Consider the following 19,380-nt stretch of genomic DNA (forward strand, 5'->3'; position numbering starts at 1 on the left):
AGAAGAAACTTGAAAACTCTGAGCGCAAAAGCAGGCGAGCTTGAAAAGTTGCAAGCATGAGCTTATTAACATTTATCTTTGGTTCTAAAAGCCCTACTCTGCTATCCGAGGCTTTATTATATGGGTTTATTTTCACAGGTTTGTTATTTGATGCATTTGTTGGGATACACCAAGTGGGAAGACTGGTCTTTGACAATTACCAAAGGTGTACAGTTCCTTTAAAACAAACTTACACTCGTACGCCCTCTTTAGTCCTCTGAACAGCATGATCAATGCGGGTATAAACTGCTGGGCGCACTCCAAGACAACGGGTGGCTTGCTGGGGATTGAGAGTAGGGTACAGATACCCAAGACACAGACCTTTCTGTCGTGTAACCTGAAATCAAAAAGGTAGCCATTAGCGAAAAGAAAGTTTTTGTTTAGCCATTTCCCCTTTGAACTTCTTCTTCCGCTACTACGCGGAAAGTTACTGGGTGCGTTCGTTTAGCTTCCCTGGGTCGACCCTGCAGTGCTTACTCGGGTGAGCCCCTGACAAGAGCTAATCGAACGATCACACTCGCCCTCTCGTGGTGACGGCATGCACCTCAGTTCACCCCCAAGTGACCCACTCCACAAGCAGGGCACTGGGGGCTGACCCGGGTGAGCCCCGTCAAAGCTATTCGAATGAACCGGGGCAGACCGGGGGTCGACCTAGGGAAGCTAAATGAACACACCCAGTATGACTGGCTTAGGTGTAATTCTACTGTGCGTTCCCAACTTCTGATTAAGAATAATTGAAATTAAATTGAGGAAACTGTTCCCAACAGATTGGGCCTGCTACTTCACAAAGGATTGCCCCGTTTCCCCTAATCTGGGCACTACTTGACCTAAAAAACTCTGGGGTTCTCCTCCCACATCTAAAACTGAAATTTCCGAGGGAGGTGCTGGGCAGGCCCTGCCCAGGACTCACAATTTCTGCCCAGCACTCCGAGCAAAACACGTTGTGCCGCCCAGCAATAAGGAGAGTATCATACCCCATACATATACGGTTTGGAAACCTGGCCCCAATTTTGTTAACCCACTCGCCCTTTGTGGACTTGGAGAAAAATGTCATAGACGATGTGAACTGTGACATCACATGTTTACAAAAGAACCACAGAGCCCGGACTTCCTGCAGGCATGATTTGTACACAGCTCAATTGAAGAAAATATAAAATCTTATATTTTATGGAGATTGCACTGTCTAATTTTTATCAACTTTTGATATGATGAAAGGCGAGCACATCTCAAAACTTGTCCAGCTTTTACTTTCATAACTCTTGGTTTTATGTGGAAATTATGACACAAAATGTCAACTTTCCCATAGGACCAATGCAGTATCTTGCCTGCCAAAATACTTAAAGAATGTACAAGGTCACACTTATTGTAAACAAAGGTCACATAGTCTATAAGCAAAAGACATAACCCTTACCCTAAGAAGCAGTCGGTGTCATGCAGCCACTGTTTAACAAACTGCGCCGTGACAGCCTCGTTGGTATTAGGTATCGTCATCTTCTCTAGTGTTTCCATCAGTAGCATGGGGTTATAGTACAAGGCGGCGACGACGACCTGAAGACACATCTGCCTTAACTCCGTCGTCTTAACCTCCCTCGTCAATCTGTTGAGGACGACCTCCACGAAAAGTGGCACACACTAAAAAAATATAACAAAATAACAATAATAAACAATTACAGTTTTAGTTTTAGTAGGGATGAGAAATATTGAAACAAGTGCCTAATTTCATAAGGCTGTTAAAGGCAGTGGACACTATTGGTAATTACTCAAAATAATTATTAGCATAAAACCTTACTTGGTAACGAGTAATGGGGAGCTGTTCATAGAATAAAACTGTGAGAAACGACTCCCTCTGAAGTAACACAGTTATCGAGAAAGAAGTATTTTTCCACGAATTTGATTTCGAGACCTCAAGTTTAGAATTTGAGGTCTCGAAATCAAGCATCTGAAAGCACACAACTTCGTGTGACCGATTGAGCTGGAAATTTTCACAGGCTTGTTACTTTACGAATATGTTGAGATACAGCAAGTGAGAACACTGGTCTTTGACAATTGCCAATAGTGTCCAGAGTCTTTAAGTAGAGATGAGAAATTTCAGAATATTATCTGAAATCAAATAATAAACCACAAGGGAAACTGACTGGGTAAGTTTTAATGATTTGGAGTTGAAAAAACAAATTGTTTTCTTTAAAAAAAAAATTAATATTCAATAATAATAATTTAGTAGGCCACGACATACCATAAATAATAATAATAGTAATAATATTGAAGTCTTATATAGCGCACGTAACTACCAAACAAGGTACTCAAGGCGCCGAGTATATACAAACTTTTAAAAAGATGGGTTATTGCAGTGATGAATTCTGAGACCCAATTATGTAGCACTTATAAGGGTTTACAAGGTGCTACGGCGCATTAAGCAGCCACAACCAGGAACACCGGGGCGAACCCCTTCTCTTTTTGATAAGTGCACTGGGTTCTTTTACATGCATTACACAACACATGGGACCAACTGCTTTACGAACCCACACTCTGCTGATCAGAAACACCAGAGTTTGAATTCTGTGCTCCAAACCGCTCGGCCACAACACTTCCACATAAATATCTTTACCTGATTGATTTCTCCTTTATATTGAAGGAGTATGACCTCAAGAAGTTTGGCTGCGTGGCTCTCGGGGTCATCACCAGCCTCTTCATCAAGTATCTACATGTAAACAACAACAACAACATCAACATCAACCAAAAATTTCACCAAAAACGTCAACAAAAATATAAAAAAATCTATCTACAAAAACATAACCAAATCCTACTTATCTTGGCTCTACGGGGAGCATAACCAATAACCAATAACATCAAACAAATATATGAAACGAAAAACATCGCTTGTCAACCCAGGTCATTTCTATCAATTTTTTTTATTAAAGGTTGAAAGTTTATTTGTTTCCAGAATAACAAATCCAATACAAGCAATAATATATACAATACATGTACCAAATAATATAGTTTAGCCAGGTAGAAATTTATACACTTTTATGATACTGCAGGGAGCTCACTAAGAAGCAAAGCTTATAAGCTTAAACCCCAAACACGAACGCTCATTGAGCCCTAACCAAAACCTCATGAAACTTACAAATTTTAAAGAAACTTCTATGCTGTTTAAAACCATATGTTGATTAGGCCTGGGCGAATTATTCGAATATCCGGTTAATGGCGAATAGGTTTTCCTATCCGTAACCGCGAATGCCTTTTTTTTCTTAACCGGATATCCGCATAGGGCGCGAATACCTATTTATAAACCGGATAGTCCTGTAATTACAACCGAGTAACCGGATATTCTTTAATATCCGAATATCCGCGGACGTCGGGCGACAACTGATATGAATTTTTTGTCTGAATCCTTATGAAACTTCTATTAAGACAGCATAAAACAGCATAAATTTAGTATTTAACTATGCTCACCTCCGTGAAGAGTTAAAACAATGACATTTCTGACGTAATTTGTTCAAAGATTACAAAAGTTTTCCTTCACGTAGAGTCAATCACGATCAAAAGAAAAAGCAAATCGCCATCTTTAAATTAGATCCGGTCATTTTTATGAATGAACCGAGTGACACTGTCTAAAACTAATATCAATCCGCCCATAAGATCTCATTCACAAACGAACAGCGCCCTCTAGTGGCCCCCCAAAAAATATTTTTAAAATATTTTTTTAATATTTTTTTTTTAAATAGCGCCCTCTAGCGGCGAAAAAACTATTCGAATATCCGGTTAATTTCGGATAGTTGGCCAGCGGTATCCGAATAACAAAATTTCACTATTCGCCCAGCACTAATGTTGATACCTTCTTTGGTTCACCAGTTGTAAAAGTAGAACGTCAAAAGATGCAAGAAAATAAAACAAGATGATCTCGGTAGTCTAGTTGGCAAGACACTGCTCTAGAACTGCACGGATCGTGGGTTCGAATCCTACCCGAGTATTTTTGTCTGTGATATTTTTTCACAGGACTCGGGTAAGCACCGAGTATACATTAATAACCCACATCGGTGTATGGGTAAAAACCAAAATTAATAAGATGTGTTGGAAAACGACTTCAGCGAGATATGAAAAATAGAAAAATTGACGAACCTTCTTGCACATGTTATAGATGATTTCAAGATGTCTAGGATTGGACAAGAAGGCTTGGGGATCAGTGGTGACGTAATTATGTAAGGCTGGCATCATTTCTGAAAAACATAACAAAATCAATAAGCAAAACATTTTTACACATTACTTTAATCGCCCAGTAGGAGTGGACCCGAGTCTGCATGAGGATAAGGTGTCAATCTGCCGTATTTTCAACTCCAAATTGCGTGGTTTTCATTTTACTTTGCGATCTAAGACAGTTGGCCATTTATCCATAAATGGCCGACCGTGTTCGTCATCAAGGTAAAAGGAAAACCGTGCAATTTCGAGGCGTGTTTGTGTGGATCATTGTATTCTACTTTTAAAACATCTTTCCAACCATACGTATTTTGCAACAAATGGTTACAAACGCATTTCAAAGACCAACTCGAATGATCCAAGGCAACGTGTTCCTTTATAGGGACGGACACCAAGGCATTTCCTAAAGGGCACCCAGTGATGAAATTGTAAATTTCTACTGGAGCATTTCAAAGGCACCAAGGCAATGACCAGTGTGCACGGATATCGCCTTGAAGTAACAGGCCTGGAATATACCCCCGGAAGTGATAACAATATTTGTTAGGGCGCCCTCAAAGAAGGATTTGAACTTACCAACGAAGTAGTCGTACCCGTCCTGCTCGAACGTGGCGTAGAGCATCTCAAAGACTTGCCATAGAGGGGGTGATATATGCGTACAGGTCATACTGAAGATTAACGACATCACCTCCTCATAAAAATCTAAAATATGCAAAAAATCAAGGAAACAAAAATTACACTCAAGTTTTTTCGACCACAAACCCACAACCAAAAGATGTCATGGTGTATAGGGCTCCTTAGCCAGGCATGATGTTTGATCCTCGGGGGGGTAAAAGGAGGAAAATTTCATCGAGTACAAGGCCGGACCTCATGTACATGTACACAAGCCGTAGGCCCCCACAAGATGTAGGCTCCAATAGACTTTTTAGGCCTCGTTAACAAAAACAGTTTTCCAGATTTTTCCAGAGGGCAAACAAATCGGAAAACACTACTATATCATGCCTACTCATCCCATTAGCAAATACACATAAGTTCATCGAACTGAACAGGGCAGGGAGATTCACCGATTTAACAAAATATTTGGTGAGATTATAGTTGTATGTATTTTTGAGCACTGAATTCAAGTTCTGGGGGTTTAGTTGGGTTAGGTTGGTCAAAACCCGGTCACGACACTTGAGCCATTGAGCGAGACACTTCACTTAAATTGCTTCTCTTCACCAAGGAGTATTTTTTAGCACTGAATTCAAGTTCTGGGGGTTTAGTCGGGTTAGGTTGGTCAAAACCCGGTCACGACACTCGAGCCATTGAGCGAGACACTTCACTTTAATTGCTTCTCTTCACCAAGGAGTATTTTTTAGCACTGAATTCAAGTTCTGGGGGTTTAGTCGGGTTAGGTTGGTCAAAACCCGGTCACGACACTCGAGCCATTGAGCGAGACACTTCACTTTAATTGCTTCTCTTCACCAAGGAGTATTTTTTAGCACTGAATTCAAGTTCTGGGGGTTTAGTTGGGTTAGGTTGGTCAAAACCCGGTCACGACACTTGAGACATTGAGAGAGACACTTCACTTTAATTGCTTCTCTGCACCAAGGAGTATAAATGGGTACATGGCATTGTGACTCACCTAGTACACTATTTTGTAAGACTACTGCAACCACATTCAACACGATGCCCTCAAGTTGTACAACTATCTGTTGATTTAAAAATAATCATTGAATGTAAAGATTTTTTTTTATGAGCTTGGGACATCTCTGCTGGGCCCAATTTCATGCAGGGCCGTATGTTGCGTTTTTGAAACGGCGGGGGCACCAAGGCATTTTTTCCTTGGTAAGGAATCATTGTGTTAAGGGCACCCTTTGTAAATTTCTACTGGAGCATTTTAAGGGCACCAAGGCAACGACCAGGGGCCATGGAGGCGGTCGCCTTCACTGCCTCTGTGAAGTATCAGGCATGTTCATGGCTTTGCTTACGCCTACAATCACCATTCTTCGCCTACTTTGCAAGTGCAAAATTTCTGTGCTAGCTTTGTGAGCTTAGAATTCCACGTAAGCAAAAATCACTCCTGTTTTGGTAAGTGCTGAATCTTTGCCCTTACGGTAAGCAGAGCCATGAATTAGGCCCTGGGCCCAATTTCATAGAGCTGCTTGGCACAAAAATTTGCTTAGCATGAAGTTTCTTCCTTGATAAAAATAGGATTACCAACCAAATTTCCATTTGTTGCATATTGCTTGTTACTGGTATTCAACTGTTGTTTGCTTATCCTGAAAATCACGTGGAAATTTGGTTGGTAATCCTGTTTTTATCAAGGAAGCAATTTCATGCTAAGCAAATTTTTATGCTAAGCAGCTCTATGAAATTGGGCCCTGATGGTGTCCACTGTTCAATCCACTACACTGTTGAAATTAATTTTGAGGAAACGGCAAATCGAAGTTTCTTGTTTAAAAATCAAATTCTTTGCGGACGTACCTCTTGCTTTTCTTCCACAACATTTAAGATGGTTTCTATTGTATTAAGAATACCCATGGCAGTCGCTGCTCGGTCGTCCATACTCTCCTCAGCGTCAATCACCTGAGAGAATGTGGTTGCCTAGACAACGAAAACAAACAAAGAATGATCATGTCAACATCATAAAAACATAGGGATAAAGGGAAGGTTTTGTAATCACTCTTATACTAAAATACGTGGCAGTGTCATGGCCGAGCGGTTAAGAGCACCGGATTCAAGCACTGGTGTTTGATCAGCAGGGTGTGGGTTCGGATCACAGTCGTGACACCTAAAATACAATGAAATTGGGGAGGTAGTGCCTTTAACTCTACTAGAGCGAATTCATGAAGGGGCGGTAACAGAAATCATCAAGCTAACCTCATCCAAAATTTATCGCTCTGAACTCACCAAGTGTTGAGTGATTTCCACAGCTATTGGGATGATCTCATTGCCGTAGGTAGTGATCAATCTCTGCATCACCTCCGTTAGATCATCGTTCTCCGTTTCTCTGATCACGATCAGTAGCGCTGGAGGGGAGAACAAAAAACACCAAGCACACATTGTTAACCCCGGACGCTTTGTTGTCACACAAGAATTTCCCAGTGAAATATCCAGGAAATAGACCCCTTGAATTACGAGGGCCAATTTCATAAAAACCTGCAAGCACACAAACTTTCTAAGCACAGGAAACAGAAACAGTTAACCAGCCAAAATAGCATTTACGCCATTATACACTTTCGGTACATAAAAAAAAAAGGTTCACAGATTTACAAATAACTTACATGGTTTAAAGACTTCTCTTGAAATATTATTCCATGAAATGCTTTACTTCTTGAGAAAACATTTATATAAAATCAATTCTTGATAGCGAGAATTACGAATTTATTTTAAACACATGTCATCACACGAGGAAACGTGCGGAGACCGATTGAGCTTAAATTTTCACAGGTTTGTTATTTTAAATAAAAGTTGTGATACCTGAAGTGTGGGCCTTGGACAATACTGTTTACCGAAGGTGTCCAATGGCTTTAAGTTTACACTGTTGTGGCTGGTGCCTGACTCAGTTTTAGCTTAGTAAAGAAATTTGTCAAGCAGTATTTTCTGCTTAACGGCTTTAAGAAATTTGGGCCTGATTTATGGTTTGTACCTTGTAAGATGTCTTTGACGAATGGTTGGATGTAGAGCTTGGCTTTCTCTTCGTGGCTGGTGATGAGTTCTTGGAGTGCTATGGCCGCCTCCACCTGCAAAGGTTTCAAAACAAAACAGGTTTGTTAAAAGGATGAATACAATGCCGTTAGAGGGAATGATCTAAAAATATGCCCGATGAACAGAGAAAATTTTGCAAAGCGCGTTCATCTATTTGTGACCCGCTACGTGAAAATGAGTCAGATGTCGCCCAATGCATTGTTAAGTTATGGACAGTTTACTTTTTAAGATCTTTATTTGCATGGTTAACCTTGAGAACACTTACCTTTAGGCTATAAAGCTATGAATACAACAATTTTGTGATCATGCTTATGTCTAACTTGTATCCTTACGCGCGAAATGGTAGTTTAAAACACCACTTTTCTTGTGATGTTTTGGCTAATTTTAAACGGGAGTAACTCAGCAACGCGACACACCCCAAAGCTTAGACATATACCAAATTACTGCTGCTGGTGTGTTCTTTCCAGCCACGCATACAGCTCAATTCTTGAAATTGTCAACATCTGACTCATTTTCACGTAGCGGGTCACATTTATAGATGTTAAATTTGAATCGGGAATAAAGAATATTCACATTGGTCACAGAACTTGGGAACGTACCGAGTGTACAGTGCCAGCACACATTGGTGTAAATAGGTAAAACCAATATTAAAATTCTTCATCCCGATGCAAATTTGACATCTATTAAGTCGATGTATTACCCACTGCTAAAACAAAGGATTCAAACTGCCTCTGTATGAAGCTACCGGGCAATCTCGGTAGTCCAGGGTTAGGGTTGTACACCTATGACACTGCTCTAGAATTGCAAAAAGTCGTTGGTTCCCAATCCCGCCCGATTCATATGCCTGAGCATACAGTGCTAACGCTTATCGGTGTATTATGGTTACAACCAAAATGAGTATGACTTGATCTAGCTTCAAGTGTGCTTTACACGGATTTTTAAAGACACTGGACACTATTGGTAATTGTCAAAGAATAGCCTTCACAGTTGGTGTATCTCAAAATATGAATAAAATAACTAACCTGTGAAAATTTGAGCTCGATCGGTCATCAAAGTTGCGAGATAATAATGAAAGAAGAAAACGCCCCTGTCACACGAAGTTGGGTGCGTTTAGATGGTTGATTTCCAGACCTCAAGTTCTAAACCTGAGGTCTCGAAATCAAATTCATGGAAAATTACTTCTTTCTCGAAAAAATATGGCACTTCAGAGGGAGCTGTTTCTCACAATGTTTTATACCACCAACCTCTCCCCATTACTCGTCACCAAGAAAGGTTTTATGCTAATAATTATTTCGAGTAGTTACCAATAGTGTCCACTGCCTTTAATGTCGTAAAATTACAGAAAACGGGCTGAACTATGGAATAAAACTGATAGATTTTGAAAGATTCAGACAGGAAAGATGACGTACCTTAACGGGCATTTCCTTATCGTGTATTAGACTGTTACGAGTGAGGTCTAAGGCCGTCTGTAAGTTCCGTTCATTCTTGAAAGGAGCTTCGCAGAAAGCGTGGACGACATAGTTGGCCTGTGGGGAATAACAGTTTATACAGCAAGATAAAATAACAGTTATTTATTACCAAAAAAGCCTGCCCTGTGCTGTATTGCACGGGGATAAGAGATGGAGTGAGAAATGGGTCCCCAATGGTTTGGGAGTGAGCAGTTTCAACGAGATCTTTCTTTTATTTTTATCAAAAGTTACTGAGGAATGAGTAGAAGGTTTATGGTGCCACTTCCTTGGAGCCCACTGACACAAACATCTAGAAAAACCCTCGCAGGTTTGTGCTTATACCATGAAGTATTAGAAAAAAGTGTTAAATGATTTTAAGAAGGTAATTTTTAATTATAATAATCGAGGGGGGGGGGGTTAATGGGAGAGTAAGGGGGGGGCGCTTACCCTTGCTCTCATGTAACCCATCTCACTGTTGAATTCTGGGAAGATATTATTAACGAGGACTTGTTCCATGCGCTCTTTGTACATTTTTTTCTGCAGAAAAAGGGTTAAAAAACAAAGAGTCAAACTTGAGAAATGTTATATTCGTTTAAACTAAGTTGAATTATTATTACAATGATTATTTAAAATATGAAGAAACTATGAATAAAAAATAAACTGCACCCCTTGTGACATGACCCCCATACCTTGAGTAGGATATCTGCCATGGTGCCGACCATGTGCATGACGCCATCTTTCTTCCTCGGCTCCATGCCTGGCTCGGTCATAACCTGCATACAGAACCCCATTGTCTTCTGTAGGACCTCCTTCCTCTTACCAGCGCAGGATCGGAGAACAGTCTGCGCGGCCGCAACAGGAGAGATGAAATCCTCAAACGCATCTGAAACAGTTTCAACAGATCGATTGGACGAGTATAATATAACTGTCATTAAAGGCAGTGGACACTATTGGTAATTACTCAAAATAATTGTTAGCATAAAACCTTACTTGGTAACGAGTAATGGGTAGAGGTTGATAGTATAAAACATTGTGAGAATTGGCTCCCTCTGAAGTGATGTAGTTTTTCGAGAAAGGAGTAATTTTCCGCGAATTTGATTTTGAGACCTCAGATTTAGAATTTGAGGTCTCGAAATCAAGCATCTGAAAGCACACAACTTCCTGTGACAAGGGTGTTTTTTTCTTTCATAGTTGTCTCGCAACTCCGACGACCAATGAAGCTCAAATTTTCACAGGTTTGTTATTTTATGCATATGTTGAAGTACCAGAGTAAAAAGACTGGTCTTTGACAATTACCAATAGTGTCCAGTGTCTTTAAGGTATACTAACCAAACTTGATGCGAATATACTCGTAGGGATCCTCGTTCCATAGTTCTTCATTCTCGTCTGTGTAGCACATCAGCGGGAAAAGAACTTCTTGAATGATGGGCTGCCGTAAAAAGAAAACACAAAAAAAGAGAGGTAAAGCCCGGTTCATACTTCCTGCGAACGCAATCGCATTCGCAGGAAGTATGAACTGGGCTGTAGTGAGGATTCAAAATGGTAAAAAAAAACGCCAGAGAAGACCGAAAAAAAAAAGCGCCAGAGAAGACCGGGGGAAAAATAAACAATGAATGCAGATAAAATATACATATCTAGAGTAATAAATGTGATATAAATGCAGTGGCAATTGATAAATATCAGAGGAATTGAAATGTCAATCACGACAATTCAAGAGAAACATGGAAATATATGCAAATTGAAGAGAGATGTAATACAGGAAAAAAGGTGTTGTCCACTCCTAAAGGAATAAAAAAACAAGTTGTATAGTGCAAGAGTAAAAAGGACATGTCTTGAAATTGTCAGCGAATGACAGAAAAAGAAGGTGCCACAAGGAAGTGGAAGTTAAAGAAAATAAGAAATACAAGTAGGCCTATTTTAAGGAATGCTATACACGAAAATACGTCTAGGCCTATATCAATGCATGCTACACAAGAAAATATATCGATGCATGTTACACAAGAAAATATATTGCAGTGGAAATATATTTTAAATAAAAAAAATAAAAAGTATATGGCAGTGGAAATTATTAATGAATGCTACACTAGAAGGTATATCGCAGTGGAAATATATTGATGAATAAAAAATTTTAAAAAGTATATTGCTGTGGAAATTATTAACGAATGCTGTTTAGAAAGTATATGGCAGTGGAAATTAATAATGAATTCTATACTAGGAGATATATTGCAGTGGAAATATGTCAATGAATGCTACGCAAGAAAAACCAACTAGGCCTATGTTAAGGAATGCTACAAAAGAAAATATATTGCAGTGGGATTATATCAATGAATGCAACACAAGAAAAAATATCGCACAAGAAATATCAATGTATGCCACAAAAGAAAGTATGTAGCACAAATAATATATCAATGTTGTATGCAACAAGAAAATATAATGCAGAAAAACACACATGTATATCAATGTCACACAAATATAATGCACAAAAAATATATTTCAATGTCACACAAATATAATGCACAAAAAATATATTTCAATGTCACACAAATATAATGCACAAAAAATATATATCAATGCAACACAAATATAATGCACAAAAAATATATATCAATGTCACACAAATATAATGCACAAAAAATATATATCAATGTCACACAAATATAATGCACAAAAAATATATCAATGTCACACAAATATAATGCACAAAAATAGATCAATGTCACAAAAATGTAATGCACAAAAAAATGTTTAAATGTATGTCACCAGAGAAGACAAAAAAAAGACAAAAAAGCCCCAAAGTTCCATTTCATACACTCACCTGAATATGTGGCTTGATAAATTTCCAGGCGAAGGCGTGGCTGACTCTGAAATGATATAAGAAAAGTAGAACTTAAAGGGTCTATGTAACTTTGGTAGGACAAAAAACACAATGTCCACAGATTTACACTAAACTTACACAGTTTGAAGATAATGATAGTAGAAAGCTTCCCTGAAAATATTACATGGTGAGGTGCTGTAGTTTTTGGGAAGTGAGTAAAACAATGTCATGAAAATAATTTTCGTCTCATGAGACAAAAATTATTTTAACCATTTACAAACGTACTTTCATGACATTGTTTTACCCATTTTTCAAAAACTACAGCACCTCAGTAAGTAATATTTGAAGGGAAGCTTTCCACTATCATTATCTTCAAACCCTGTAAGTTTAATGTAAAACTAACGGACATTTTGAAAAGGTACCCAAATCCTTTAAAGCCAGTGGACACTTTCGGTAAACAGTATTGTCCAAGGCCCACACTTCGAGTATCACAACTTATATATATAAAAAATAACAAACCTGTGAAAGTTTAGGCTCAATCTGTCATCGGAGTAGGGAAAACCCACCCTTGCTTCCACACGTTTCGCCGTGTCATGGTATGTGTTTACTATAAATCCGTAATTCTCAATGTCGAGAATTTACAATCGTTTTAATGTTTTCTCAAAAAGTAAAGCATTTCATGGACTAATATTTCAAGATAAGTCTTTTACCATTACTTTCTGTAAACCCGGTAAGTTATTTGTAAATCTGTGATTCTTTTTTCTTTTTTTCTGTTCTGAAAGTGTTTAATGGCTTTAAAGGTGGACACTATTGGTAATTACTCAAAATAATTATCATCAAAAAACCTTTCTTGATTACGAGTAATGGGGAGAGGTTGATGGTATAAAACACTGTGAGAAACAGCTCTCTCTCTGAAGTGATGTAGTTTTCAAGACAGAAGTAATTTTCCACGAATTTGATTTGAGACCTTAGAATTTGATTTTAAGGTCTCAAAATTAAGCATCTGAAAGCACACAACCTAGTGTGACAAGGATGTTTTTTCTTTCATTATTTTCTCGCAGCTTCAATGCAAATTTTCACAGGTTTGTTGCTTCATGCATATGTTGGGATACGCCAAGTGCTGGTCTTTGACAATTACTAAAGGTGTCCAGTGTCTTTTCATAGAGCTGCTAAGCACAAAAATTTGCTTAGCATGAAATTTCTTCCTTGATTAAAAACAGGGTTACCAACCAAGAAATTTCCATTTGTTGCATATTGCTTGTTACTGGTATTCAGCTGTTGTTCGCTCATCCCGAAAATCATGTGGAAATTTGGTTGGTAATCCTGTTTTTATAGAGGTAATTCCAAGCTAAGCAAGACTTTGTGCTTAGCAGCTCTATGAAATTGGGCCATTGTAATAGGAAGACCTAAATACCGACCCCGTGTTGACGTAGTTGAGAGCCTGTTGCAGAACCCTTGGTGCCACGTACCACTTCTGACGATACTGGTCTAGGACGACTAGAAGTACCCTCAGGGTTGATGCTGTAAAGGAGGAAAAAAAATCACAAAGTTTCAATATATTATTATTTTTTATTTATTCAGCGTAACAAGAACAATACAAAACACAGGAATAAAATAACAAAACAGCAAGGGAAATTGGCGCATGCCTGGAATTGGTGTTTGGAATAAAAATTTGCATCCCTGAGGTTGATCCTCTGGCTGCCACATCCGAGGTTGTTTGGTAAACTAAGGTGTGATCCCTGGCTATACAGCAGTGATACTCGCTGGTTGAACGGTTTCAGATTGGCACCCCTGACCAAAAACATTTAGGGGGACCAAAGAAATAGATCTGGGCCCAATTTCATGGCTCTGCTTACCGCCGAATTCTGCGCTTACGATTCCCCGCTTACGTGCAAGCGCCAAATTTCTGCGCTAGCCTTGTAACCCTAGAATGCCTAGTATCGTGGAGTACGCACGCGCAGAAGCCAAAATTCGCCGCTAACCCGTGAAATACGCTTGCCGTAAGCACAGAATTCCCTGCTTCCGTAAGCGCCGATTCTGTGCTTTTGGTAAGCAGAGCCATGAAATTGGGCCCTGGATAGTTCAATCAACAGAGAGCAGGGCAAGTTCAGAGTTCGACTTTCAGGAAAAATCCACAAAAGCAAAGACTGGGCCTGTGCTCAAAATACTTACTGGACCAATATTGTTCTAGTTACACCAGAAAAGTTTAACATGCATACTGTACTTCCTCTTTTGAAAAAGCACTAAGTAAGACATATGTTTGAAGAGAAGATTGTCCCGCAAACATTTCGCAAGAGCTCAACTCGTCTGAACCGTTCATTGTGAATTTTAAATGTCAATATTTCCTTCGCATTTTCTAGAATTGTGAAGAGGGCTTTACTCGGCCAAACACGCTAAAACATTTTTAGATGTACTCACCCGAAAACGTCTTCAAGAACCAGTCCGAGAATTTGACATACTCTTTGACGACATTTCCTGGGCTTCCATATCTGTATAATTTCAATTCAAAAATCAGGTCAGAAATATTTGATTAACAACTCATCAATGTCTACTTGTCAAAGTGGAACAGCCAAGACCTATGGGGGAACTAAAGTGCTAAACTGGGCCCTATAACATAGAGCTGCTAAGCACAGACAAATTTGCTTAGCATGAAACATTCTCTTGCAACCTTCAATAACCAATTGATCCCAAATGTCACTGAACTTCGACAATAACCAAAAGCATATGCCTTTAACATGGGGGCAATCCCACAGAAAATGATCAGATAAAAATGAACTTTGTATAAAAGGTTAGTTTTTAATTTAAACTGGAATACAGTCTATATTTGATGATCAAGTGAAGAAAGAAATTGCATCATTTCAACACTTTTTTCAGCTACTGAAAGAAAACAGTGGTCAAAAGTTGTAATGTCCAAAATGCTTCATATGTAATGTCCGCAACGTCATGTTTTGTGCTCTCGAGACTAAAATTGCAACAAATTCGGTCAAATGTACCTCTACATCTTTTACACAATAACTAATTGACTATTTGGTACCAAAACATGGATGGGAACCCAAAACTCACAAACTTTTGTACAAATGTAAAGGGTAGTCAACTATTATGTCCAAAAAAAATGTGATGGCCGTAACAGCAGCATTAATGAGTGATATCTAATAAATGATGAAGAGATACAGACTGAAATTCAAAGTGTATGCTGTCCATACGGACTTCTATGTTGTGGTAATGAAAGATTTTAGATAAACATTTGGAAGATGTGTTTGCTGAGCTGTTCTGAAAACTGTCTGAAATGTAATGGCCGTAACGCTGGAATTGCCCATGTGTGAAAAGCTTTTAAAAGCTCACCGTTCGAAGACTCTGGCTAGAATATGCAGCGCCCACTTCTTGACTTTCCAACATGGCAGCTCCGGTCTGTCATCAATATCCACTTGGAGGGAAGACTACAAAAATACAAAGAGTAAACAAAATATGATCAAGTCCTGCACCAGCAAAAAAAACAAAAAAAACAACTCTGAGCTCAAAATGCGAGCTTGAAAACTTGCTAACATGAAACCCAATTATTAACGTTTAGTTTTAAATCACTACTCTGCAATCTATTAATGGTTAAATCTATTTCCTTTAGAAATTGACCTAAAAAATAAAAATAAAAATAGAACGGCCCAAACCAGTATTAGAAAAGAAGGAAAGGATGTTGGCTGGCTGGGCGACGGCAATACCGCATTAAACTTCGAAGGCTTTGGCATACAAATTGTATGCCAACTGATGCTCAAATCTGCCCAAGGAACATGCACTGGTTGCTGGCTGGAGCAGAACCTCACACGTCCTCTTGCTCTCAGGTCTTGAGCTCAACTGACTTCACACAGCATTTGCACATGCTTTTATTTCTCGCTCACTTTCTTTGTCTTCAACCACACCCTTACAAGTCATTCCTGTTATTCTTCTACTATTTTATCCACCACTAAGCTGAAGATAAAGACACTTACAATCAGTTTTGTAGCTTGATTGCTTGCGCTACAAATTCATTGTGGCTTCTAAGATTTGTAGCCAATTGTTTGTGCTACAAATTCATTATGGCTTCTATGTGCTACATTAAGCCTAATTGAAATCTAGTAAGAGGCTTAAAGAAACATTCCACCATATGAACAAAGTAACAAATGGCACACCAAAAAGTACTATGTGTGTGCAACAAAGGCTGGTTTCAACAAAAGGAACTAGTTAAAAGGTTTAAAGAAACATTCCACCAATGAACAAAGTAGCAAATGGTACACCAAAAAATTCTGCATGTGCAACAAAGGTTGCTTCCAACAAAAGGAACATACCAGGGGCTCAACAGTGCACGCCCAAAACCACGGCCTGAGTACCTGGTGATCTAAACTAGTTGGAGTTATGCTAATAAGACTGTTCCATTAAGTTTGTAAAAAGGGTAAGTTAAAATAAGGACTGATCCATTTTCTCCGCAGGTAAGTAACAAAAATAAAGGTACCTGCAGCCGATTTCACGAAACGCTAGGATTAATCCTAACTCGACTTAGGACGAGTAACCCGTCCTAACTTAGGATGGGTTCAATGCGTCCTACAGATTTGGATACGGAACTGAACCCATCCTAAGTCATAAGATGAATCCTAAGTTAGGAAGAGTTTGGTGAAATCGACGGCTGGTGATCTAAACTAGTTTGAGTTATGCTAATAGGACTGTGCCAAGTTTGTAAAAAGGGTAAGTTAAAATAAGGACTGATCCATTTTCTCCACAGGTAAGTACAAAAATAATGGTACAATTTAATCTACATTGTGACAAACATTGAAGAACCATATATGTGATGGGCTATGTAAAAATGGGTCACAGGGGGGGGGGGATTAACTTACTGTTTTTTTTATACATGACTGAAAAGAACACAACAAGCTTCATTTTGACATATCTTACACACTTGTGTGATGTGTGGTTCAAAGAGTGAAGACATTTTGAAAAATAGATTGCGTCATAATCTGAAAATAACCCATAATGGGGAAACAGCCCGTTTAATAAAAACATCAACTATTGATGTCTAAGGATAGAACATAAAAGAACATGTTTTATTCATCTTTAGCGATCAAAAACAAAGTTTGTATTTCAGATGTAAAACAAAGACCCTAAGGACGCATAAAACCACATGAAAAAACCCCCAGCCCTGTACTGGAAAGTGGGTTGTGCGACACGCGACTCATTTTTAGAGAGCCCGTCACATACATGTGTGACGGTCAGAGAAATGGTACCCCAAATTTTATTTTGATTGCATTTATTTATTATGTAGCATTTCCTTACCCCTGTGTAAATTATTCAATTATTCAAGAGAAGCGCCCTCTTTTGACAAGCATTGTAAATTCGCGCGCTTCCCCCACCCTCATACTGAAAGTCGACCAATCAATCTTCACAGCTTGTTATCAAAGAATAACAAGAAAATGTGTTATAAGACCGGAATCAAAATGAGAAGAACACTTTCTACAGTTTCACATTGAAGCTTCTTTTGGAACGAGCACTTATCCTATCGGCATTCAACAGACGTGTGTATCAAGTACCAAAGTGAAATGGTTAAAATCAAAGTTCAAACTACATACCTCGGGAACGGGCCTGCCGACAATGGTCTGTAATATCTCCATCCATTGATCAAACTTGAACACTTCCTTGTTGACTAAATCTAACGGAAGATGGTACTACACAAACAGAAAGGACAAACAAATATAAAGAATTAAAACAAATAACTTTGCTGCCATGGTTTTAACCTGGATTTGAAATAATTTGCATGGCCTTTCGACTGTGTTCTTACTCTGTGACATTTGATACTCATTATCAATAGCTGTGTCTCAGATCAATGCACAGCCCCACAGTATCTTTGTGAACTCATCTTCACTAAGCACAGCAGTCGTGCTCTACGGTCTGCTGGATCTCACTTGCTGGTAGAGCCAAGGTCTAGAACAATTCGTTACGGAGACCGTGCTTTCGCCAAAGCTGCTCCTGCCCTTTGGAATAAGCTCCCAGTCTCACTTCACCAAACAACATCTCTCAACAACTTTAAGAGGGAACTGAAAACACACTTGTTCACTTAGACTTTCATTGGGTTTCATTATGTTTTGTTTATTCTTCATTTTCTATTGTGTAATGTTTTCATTTTGTGTAGGCGCCTTGATCGGTTTTCTGGAAAAGTGCGCATTATAAATCCATATTATTATTATTATTATTATTATATTTAGAAATATGTATTTTGCTGGGCATTGAGTCTTGGTAAGACCCCCCCCCCCCCACGCACTGCCAACTGGGCTACACCACTGGTCAATTGTCGATTAGAAAAGGGCACAAGTGTTACAGCTGGGATTCAAACCCACACTCTGCTAGTGGAAGTGTTCAAACACTGGTGTTTCGGATCAGCAGAGTGTAGGTTCGACTCCCCAGTCGTAACACTTAAGCAAGACACTTCACCACTGCTTCGTCCTTCGGATGAGACTTAAACCTGTTGGTCCAGTGTGTTGTGTAATGCATGTAAAAGAACACAGTGGGGTTTGCCTCGGTGTTCTTGGCTGGATTGGCAGCATGTTGCGCCACATCACCTTGTAAACCATTACATGGTGCTAAGGATTAGGTCTAAAAATTCAGACGTCGTCCCACTCACCTTGCAGTAAAAACTCAGCATTTTGTAACCTTTGGAAAAAGGCGCATTAAAAATTGTTTTGTTTTTTAATATTATTTACCACTAATACAAGAGCTTGCAAAACAATTTTCCTTTTTAGAGTACCTGAACCATTGCTTCGTCTTTCGGATGGGACATAAACCTGTTGGTCCTGTGTGTTGTGTAATGCATGTAAAAGAACCAAGTGGGGTTTGCCTCGGTGTTCTTGGCTGGATTGGCAGCATATTATGTCTAAAAATTCAGACTTTGTCCCAATCACCTCGCAGTAAATACTCGGCGTTTTGTAACTTAACAAAAAAAGGGCCTTATAAATAGTTTTCAATATTATTTATCAAAAAAGCTTGCATAAAGATGTTTTTTTAATTACCTGAATCATGGCGTAGACTATTTTCAGAATCTGCTTCTGCATGAGGAGGGACAAGTCCGAAGCGTCTGGGAGAAGCTGGACGCATCGGTGATGCATTATGGGTAATAGACGCATCATGGCTATGTTCAGAGGCTCACGGTCATCCGGTTTCTTGTACCTGAGAATTAAATGAAGA

At 39.0% G+C, this 19,380-nt stretch overlaps 1 protein-coding gene across 1 annotated transcript in view; it reads right to left on the reverse strand.

Moving 5' to 3' along the window:
- LOC139953605 (importin-7-like) overlaps positions 1-19,380 on the reverse strand; it is a 30,315-nt gene that overhangs the window by 7,374 nt on the left and 3,561 nt on the right. The window contains exons 4-22 of the mRNA XM_071953076.1: positions 19,206-19,362; positions 17,772-17,867; positions 15,526-15,620; positions 14,602-14,672; positions 13,602-13,704; positions 12,184-12,229; positions 10,698-10,797; positions 10,058-10,251; positions 9,816-9,905; positions 9,330-9,446; positions 7,862-7,955; positions 7,123-7,241; positions 6,697-6,816; positions 5,855-5,921; positions 4,807-4,932; positions 4,159-4,256; positions 2,645-2,737; positions 1,451-1,671; positions 234-376 (exon numbers count right to left, since the gene is read on the reverse strand). Of these exons, the coding sequence (XP_071809177.1) occupies positions 234-376; positions 1,451-1,671; positions 2,645-2,737; positions 4,159-4,256; positions 4,807-4,932; positions 5,855-5,921; positions 6,697-6,816; positions 7,123-7,241; positions 7,862-7,955; positions 9,330-9,446; positions 9,816-9,905; positions 10,058-10,251; positions 10,698-10,797; positions 12,184-12,229; positions 13,602-13,704; positions 14,602-14,672; positions 15,526-15,620; positions 17,772-17,867; positions 19,206-19,362 (2,150 nt within the window). The remainder of the gene's footprint in view (positions 1-233; positions 377-1,450; positions 1,672-2,644; positions 2,738-4,158; positions 4,257-4,806; positions 4,933-5,854; positions 5,922-6,696; positions 6,817-7,122; positions 7,242-7,861; positions 7,956-9,329; positions 9,447-9,815; positions 9,906-10,057; positions 10,252-10,697; positions 10,798-12,183; positions 12,230-13,601; positions 13,705-14,601; positions 14,673-15,525; positions 15,621-17,771; positions 17,868-19,205; positions 19,363-19,380) is intronic.

The sequence above is a fragment of the Asterias amurensis genome, chromosome 22, assembly GCF_032118995.1.
Source record: "Asterias amurensis chromosome 22, ASM3211899v1".
NCBI lineage: Eukaryota > Metazoa > Echinodermata > Asteroidea > Forcipulatida > Asteriidae > Asterias > Asterias amurensis.